The 7,877-nt window shown below is 38.2% G+C and overlaps 1 protein-coding gene across 3 annotated transcripts in view; it reads right to left on the reverse strand.

Annotated features, from left to right (window-relative positions):
- Positions 1 to 308: 308 nt before the first annotated feature.
- The window catches only part of hspa12a (heat shock protein 12A), a 48,311-nt gene continuing 40,742 nt past the window's right edge, over positions 309 to 7,877 (reverse strand). For all 3 annotated transcript variants that reach the window (XM_051133137.1, XM_051133135.1, XM_051133136.1), the window contains one exon: positions 309 to 6,523. In XM_051133137.1, coding sequence (XP_050989094.1) covers positions 5,892 to 6,523 — 632 coding nt within the window. In that variant the 3' untranslated portion in view covers positions 309 to 5,891. The remainder of the gene's footprint in view (positions 6,524 to 7,877) is intronic.

A 7,877-nucleotide genomic window follows, 5' to 3' on the forward strand; every position in this document is an offset into this window, starting at 1 on the left:
GTTTCTGTACGTCAGAACATCATCGTACATCATATGAAATCACCACCTCATAAAATAGTTACAACTGTGTATTAATGCTCTTTTAAACAAGGTGGAAACACTGTTAAGACATTTTGCAAGCAGGATTCCCAGTCCTGCAACTACCATTTTTAGTAATTTTCTCCATTTATAAATGTGCCCATCTCTGCCTTAATTTAGTGTCTGGCTTTGAAACATTTATTTCAAGATTCATCAAATATTATCTGATAATTTAAACGAGTTAGCCTCCCTTTAGCACAAGGTCAACATTTAAAGAAACACAACAGACATATTTTGAAATACACATTTTTTATTGAGTGACAGTTTGGCTGTTAGTACTTGGCATTGATTGAAATACAGTTGCAAATCTTTTTGGATGTGCATATGGCAAGAGCAGTGACAATGTATTCATTGACTAAAAACAACCCAGTAGGTATAGTTTGTGAGCTTACACAGTGAGTGAAAGTCCACGTCAGCTCTAGAGCCGAGCAGCCATCTTGGATCTAAGTGAATGACTAAGTGACTTTCAAGCATTTAAAGCACAGACTCTAGCAAACAGTGAAATTCTTCTCAGTTTTTTTTTTTTTTTTTTCAAACCATATGAACTGGTTTATTGTCTTTTAGCTAAAACCAGTTAAATAAAATAATGCTGAAAAGCCATTCAAAATCAAATTCACAGTGAATTATTAGCAAATGTCCCTCTACAGGAATAAACATCTTAATATTTCAAACAGAGTGATGAAAATGAAACTGAAAACAAGTTAACAAATGAATAGTGCTCTTTATGTGCTTATATAAGCATAGCAATAACTACATTTTATAAAGAGGCTATACATTGTGTTATCAATAAAAAACAAAACAGCAAAGCTGCCCATGAACAGATATGGTGCAAAAAGGTGAAGAACAAAAGCAAAAGTTTAAACCAGCAAAACAAAAAGATTATTTTTAACATCCACACCATCGATACTCTCAAAGCTAAAAAGGTGTGCTTACTTTAAAATCTGCACATTTGTAAAGGTGTATGTCTGCCCTACAAGTGCATGCACACATATCACATGTGATGACATCACTTCCTGCTTCTACTGCCTTGCATAGCCAATGAGAGCATGATCTGTGGTAGCTTGGGTTTTACTGTCCAGAAATTTAAGTAGAATATTTAAATGAACAAAAATCTCATTTGTTGGTCACTCATGCGAATCGTGCAGAGCATATGCAATTTTTGCAATTAACAATCACATGAGCAGCAAATCCAGATTACAATGATAAGCTTTAGCATTTTTTTTCATGATATTATTTTTGATGATATTTTATTCACAATCTCTGGTCACCTTGATGCTTTGAATGGTTTATGTATTTAGAGGGAAACTTTTGATTCATGATCTGTGCTATTATCACAAAATTTAATTGTCCTGTGCAAGAACTATTTGGCGCTTCTTGTATTGCTGTGCAAATCTATGGAAAAGCAATTGCTAGACAGATGCCATAGTTGAGTTGCATGCTGACTTTCAAGTGATAAAAATGTTTGGTTATTACCTCAATGATCTAAAATGGTTGATTAATACATTTCCATAGCAACAGTATAATTTCGCAGCTGAAGCTTTGACACACGAACTTCACATTGGCAGAATAGCACGATGGAGTAAGTGGGAATAAAATGTGGAACGTCACATCGCAATACCTTTATTGCTTTCATTTTTTAGTGTCGCATTTATCTCAATATCTTCCAAACCAAATGCACGACTATCGCCTTTCATTTGTGGTATCATCTACAGACCACATACACACCACAAACTATTAGTCACCTCATTTCCCAAATCAAAATATACCACAAAGTTCTCATTTCAAATGACAACTGCGAGCAAAGTTGTTAAGGTCAAAGGTTTTCAAGTCTTGTGATCTTTGCAGTAGTTTCTAAAAATAGAGCAACAAAGGCATTTCACACAAATGCATTTGAGAATTGAAAAATGGGAATTAGATTAAGCTATGTTCACACAGTGGTTGTCAATGCTGTATAGAGGGTTTGCACTTATGTCATGGTTTGTTCAGTTACCCGGATGCGTGGCCATATTGGAGATGCTTGAATGTAAACAACGTGTTAATGTGCTACTGAATATGTTGTTCTGCTAATTTATAGGAAAAAAACATGTGGAAGCTGCTAAATCATATAGTTAAGGTCTTAGTAAGCAGGAGAGTGCATCATGTTTTGACAAACTAAAGTTAACAGGTGGTAAAGATATATACAAGCAGTATTAATTAAGATATTAGCCTAATATTTCACCTACCTGACCAGAAATGATAAGAACAAACACAAATGTCAAGATTCTTGCCCTGGATATCCTGATTAAGTTTGGTCGACCACAAACACCTTTCCTCAGTCTTTTGCACTTTCTAATTGATTTGTTATCATTTTTGGAGGTCTGTAGCACTACAAATGTTTTTCTCTGTCCGACCGATTATTCCAGCCCAAAACATGACAGTAATTGACCAATTTCAGCAGCAGTAAGCTAAATTTGAGAGTTCTTTTCGGTTAAGTGAGTTTGTTTATTTCTGAACGGCCAATATGGCCAACTGATGACGCGTCGTGAAAACTGCATTCTGTAACCAAAAGCACACCTGTAAATTTTCAGGACTCATCCGCAGGGAACGAGACTTGAAACTAGTTTTCTGTCAAATCATACATTGTGAGAGAGACTCTGCTGCACAAACGCGTGTCTCGTGTTTTCATATGAGGTTTTAGTATCTTATAGTGATGGAGAAATGAGCTGTGTCACCTGAAAGCTTTAGATCCAGACAGTTTTTTCTCTACCGGAGCCGTTCCCGTCAGTTTGTGGTTGTGTGCGTGACTCAAATGCTTCGCTGTCCACCCAAAAGCTGTTGTCGGTTAATGAAGATTTGAACTCGCGGCTCGACTGGACTCTTGTCGTGCCAAAAAGTGACAGAACTTTAAGTTCTAAGAACGTTGTCATCTTTGATATCACTTTGGTCACTGGCGCTATGGTTATTGGTAAGGAATAAAGTGTTTTCACGACGCTTCATCAATCGGTCATATTGGCGGCACAAACGTAAACATTACCACAGAACCGAACGGAACTCACAAATTTTGCTGATAATTGCTGCTGAAAATGGTCAATTACTGTCATGTTTTGGGCTGCACTAATCGGTCTTACCAGGGAAAACATTTGGAGTACTACAGACTGCTAAAAGTTACAACAAATCAAGGAGAAGAGTGCAAAAAACTGTCTGAGGAACAGTAGGTGTTTGTGGTTGGCCAAACTGAACTAGGATTCCAGAGCAACAACATTGGTGCTTGTTCTTTATGGTCAGGTAGGTGAAAAATTAGGCTAATATCTTTAATAATACTGCTCGTACTGCTCGTACGTATCTTTACCACCTATTAACTTTCGTTTGTCAAAATATTGCACCCTTTGCTGCTTACTAAGTCCTCTATATGATTTAGCAGCTTCCACACATTTTTTCTGTGGTTTATACAGCATAAATGAGCAGAACAACAGATTCAGTAGTACAATAACAGTGCTGTTGTTTACATCCGAGTATCTCTAATATGGCCACGCATCCAGGTAACTGACCAAACTGTAAGTGCAAACCATCTATACGTGCTTGCCTTCCGTTGCACATACAAGACAGTATTCGAGACGCAACTGTAAGTTCTGTGTGAATGGGACATTTCAAGACTTTAAGTAACTGCAGCTGACAATTCCAAAAACTGACAGTATGAACATAGCGCAAGTTTCAAATGGGATATTTTGGTCTACATAGGGGTGTAGGTTGGGGTTATGGCTGTGGGAATGGGATTACGTTTTAGTTCTTGGGGTTATGTTTGGGTTTTGATTAGGGTAATATCTGAATTATATATCCATATGAAGGCTGGTGAGAGTGGAAGAAAGAATGTGTGCTCTTAAGGCCAGCATACACACACTGCTCATAAAGCCGCTAATGCTAAAACAACGCTAAAAATCTGTACAATATCTTTAAATACTGTATATACAGAAATAAACATTTTCATTTGTCACATATTCTCCAAAATAATCTCCTAAATAAAAATAGAAAATAAAAACAGAAAAAAACAGAAAAAAAAAAACAGTGGCTTCTCTTTCTAAGGAGCAGGATTAAAGGCAACTAGCATATAGCAATGGCTATCGTTTCAAATCATGTTGCAGGTACAGCTAGCAGCTTCTCTGTCACTGCCACTTCAAATGATGATTAAGATTCACATTCTAGGATTTACGCATTCTCATTCTGCTTAGAGCAACGTACTGACCAACAATATGAAGATTAGCTAAATTTTGCGACAAACGAAAATCGCGCACTCAATCTCCTGCCAAAGAACTCAGTAAAATGCCTTGACGTACAAAAAAAGAAACAGACAAAAATGAGACGCAAGAACAACACAAACAAAAAAATAAAATAAAAGGATTTTGCCTTGTAGTCCTGTAGCACTAGTGTAACAAACTGACGGTATTTTGTCACAGGAATCAGCACCTTTGTGATGTGTAGCTCAGGTTTCGGTACCTTTCTCAAAGTTAGTCTTAAATGTTTGAGATGAAGAACATACTGAGTTTGTGTTTCAGACTCAGGCCACCAGTCCAGTAGCCAAAACCATCTATTTACCTCCTCATCATATCCTAAATAAATGAACTGGTTCTGGACTGGGCCTTGGAGGTAATAAACCAGAGTTCAAGAGCAAAGCAGTATGTTTTGTAAGAGAACGATGTTATATTTCTACCATGATGTGTTTAAGACTACCGTAGCTGCCTTAACCTGAACTTGTCTTGCTAAGTTATTATAGGATGCTATCCCAAATTGCACTACTAGCAATATGCAGCTGTATTTCGGCTCTATCCATGCAGAATTTGCATCTCTGTGCAGAAAATAGCCACTAAGACCACAAACAGACTATAATAGAAGCATACAGAGAATAATGGACTGAGCCTGAATGAAAATAAACTCAACTTGGCCACATTTTATCTTAAGCTGAGTCCAGTTGTGAATCTGTAAAATGAAGTAACCAAATAAAACAACATGAATGGCACAACTATTCAAGCAAATGTCACATGGAAGGTGGGCAAACATGGTATATTAGTTGAGACCCCAAACCTTAATTTCTCATTCATTCTCTGTTTTTAGTTTAGTCTTGCTTTCCTCTATCCTTCTACACTGCAAAATAATTTTTAAATCAGCATTTTGTCTCATTTTCCAGTCTAAACATCTAAACATCCTTAAACTTTAAATATTTAGTTGAGGAAAAAAATTGCATAAGATATTAAGACCATTTTAAAGAATACATCTTGAATTTCTTGCCCAATCGTTTTTTCTTAATGTTTTAAGCATAAATCTACAGTTTAGCGTTTTAAGTAACAAGAAAATAAAACTATTTGTAAATAAATGCAATTCAGTACACTACTGTTGAAAAGTTTAGGGTTTTTCAGTTTAAGAGTTTTTCATGTTTTTTCGAAAGACGTCCCTTATGTTCACCAAGGCTGCAGTTATGTAAAAAAAACACAGTAAAACAGTAATATTATTACATTTCTGTTGTAGTATTTATATTTTAACATGTAATTTATTCCTGTGAATAAGCTGAATTCAGCAGCCATTACTAGTCTTTCATGTCACATGATTCCTCAAAAATCTTTTGAATATGCTATTTTGGTGCTTAAGATACATTTATTGTTTTTTAGCAGTTTTAAAAGCAGTTGTGCAGCATAACATTTTTGTGGAATGCGTAACACTTTTAATACATAATACATACTTTTTTTTAAATTAAAGTTGTTTTAAGGATGTTTGGATATTTTTACTGGAAAACATAACTAAAACGAGTTTCTGCAGTGTGTGGTTTACTCATCCCTCATCTTCCTCTACTGACTAAGGAAATCGATGCTAGCTTTGACACTGCGAGAGGTCGCCACGTCGACAGCCATGGCTCTTATCTCAGTGTCTCCGAACTGCATGAGCGTCTGGATCTCTCTTCGTGCCGCTGGACTCTCAGTACCGCTCACATCCAGCTTCAGCGTACCGCACTTCCTCACGCCTGGGTCCGTGATGAAACTGACCGACTCTTTTTCTGAGCAGTATACGTGAATGACGATCACCTGTTGCGACGGCTTCGCCGGCGTGTAGCTACGCTTTACCGTTTCACCCAGTGCCACTGACTGATCGGCAGAGATGAATGTATCGAAGACGTCGGTGCACCAGCGCGTACCGTCCTTCACGAGCATCTTCTCAGGTGGGTGCTTTCCTTCTATGAAGCGGTTCAGGACGCCCACACCGTAGGTGAGCGGAGAGCGGCGCACCTTTATGACGCTGGGATCCAGGCCGAACAACACCGCCCCCTTGAGGATGGTCAAACCCACGTCATGCGGAATAATAATTCGGCTGCGGCCCTGGAGCATGTTCTGAACAGCCTGCTGGAGCAGCGGAGACTCTGCGAATCCTCCCACCAGGAAAAGGAACTTGATGTCTGTCACCTCTGGTCTATCAAATAACTCAGCTGGAGAACATACAGAATGGAAAGCAGAGAGAGAAATTGGATTTTGAAAAAAAAAAAACAATTCAACACATTGGAATTTAATTGAAGAATGTTACACATTCCGCAGGTTTTCATCAAAATGACAAAGACAAACATGCAGTTCACTGGCAGTCCTGTTCCTGCTTGTAGTTTTTGTTTGAACAGATACAGATCACAGCTGGACTCAACCAACGTAAGAGCCGAGGGACTGAATTCTGACCCAGTTCAGTGTGAGTATTTTGGGCAGATGGTCGAGACTCTCTCCCCTGACTGGGACAACGTTTGCCCTATTTGTGTCTTCCAATGGCTCATTAGTTTATACAGCTTTACACATTCTACTAAAGCCTGGCATACACAACTTTTGCCCAGATTTTTGCCCCAATTTGCAGTCTGTAGGAGTTGGCACAATGTGTCTAAATATTGGACGGATACTGGGCAGTCAGTTGACAGATTTCACAGAAATGGTGGGCACAGATGATTTTAGGCTTTTTTTTTTAGCTTCAGACTATCATTCCATGTTTAATATTTTGGGATACCATACTACACGAATATAAAAAGAAATATAAATATTTTACATTTTTGTCTGTTATAACTTCAATGGGAAATCTTAAATGAAGGTTAAAAATGTTTATTTGGTAACTACACTGACCAAAATTATAAACACAACACTTTTGTTTTTGCCCCTATTTTTTTATGAGCTGAGCTCAAAGATCTAAGACATTTTCTGTGTACACAAAAGGCCTATTTCTCTCAAATATTGTTCACAAATCTGTCTAAATCTGTGTTAGTGAGCACTTTAACTTTTGCCGAGATAATCCATCCACCTCACCTTCTCTTCACGGATGAATCCCGGTTTTCACTGTACAGGGCAGATGGCAGACAGTGTGTATGGCGTCGTGTGGGTGAGCGGTTTGCTGATGTCGACGTTGTGGATCGAGTGGCCCATGATGGCGGTGGGGTTATGGTATGGGCAGGCATATGTTATGGACAACGAACACTGGTGCATTTTATTTATGGCATTTTGAATGCACAGAGATACCATGATGTGATCCTGAGGTCCATTGTTGTACCATTCATCCACGACCATTCATTGCACTGCGTAAGGCAAATGGTGGTCACACCAGATATTGACTGGTTCCCCCCTCCAACCCCCCAATACAGTAAAACTGCACATTTTAGAGTGGCCTTTTATTGTGGCCAGCCTAAGGCACACCTGTGCAGTAATCATGCTGTATAATCAGCATCTTGATATGCCACACCTGTGAGGTGGATGGATTATCTCAGCAAAGGAGAACTGCTAACTAACACAGATTTAGACAGATTTGTGAACAATATT

This window comes from Labeo rohita, chromosome 17 (genome assembly GCF_022985175.1).
Source record: "Labeo rohita strain BAU-BD-2019 chromosome 17, IGBB_LRoh.1.0, whole genome shotgun sequence".
In the NCBI taxonomy this organism is placed as follows: Eukaryota; Metazoa; Chordata; class Actinopteri; order Cypriniformes; family Cyprinidae; genus Labeo; species Labeo rohita.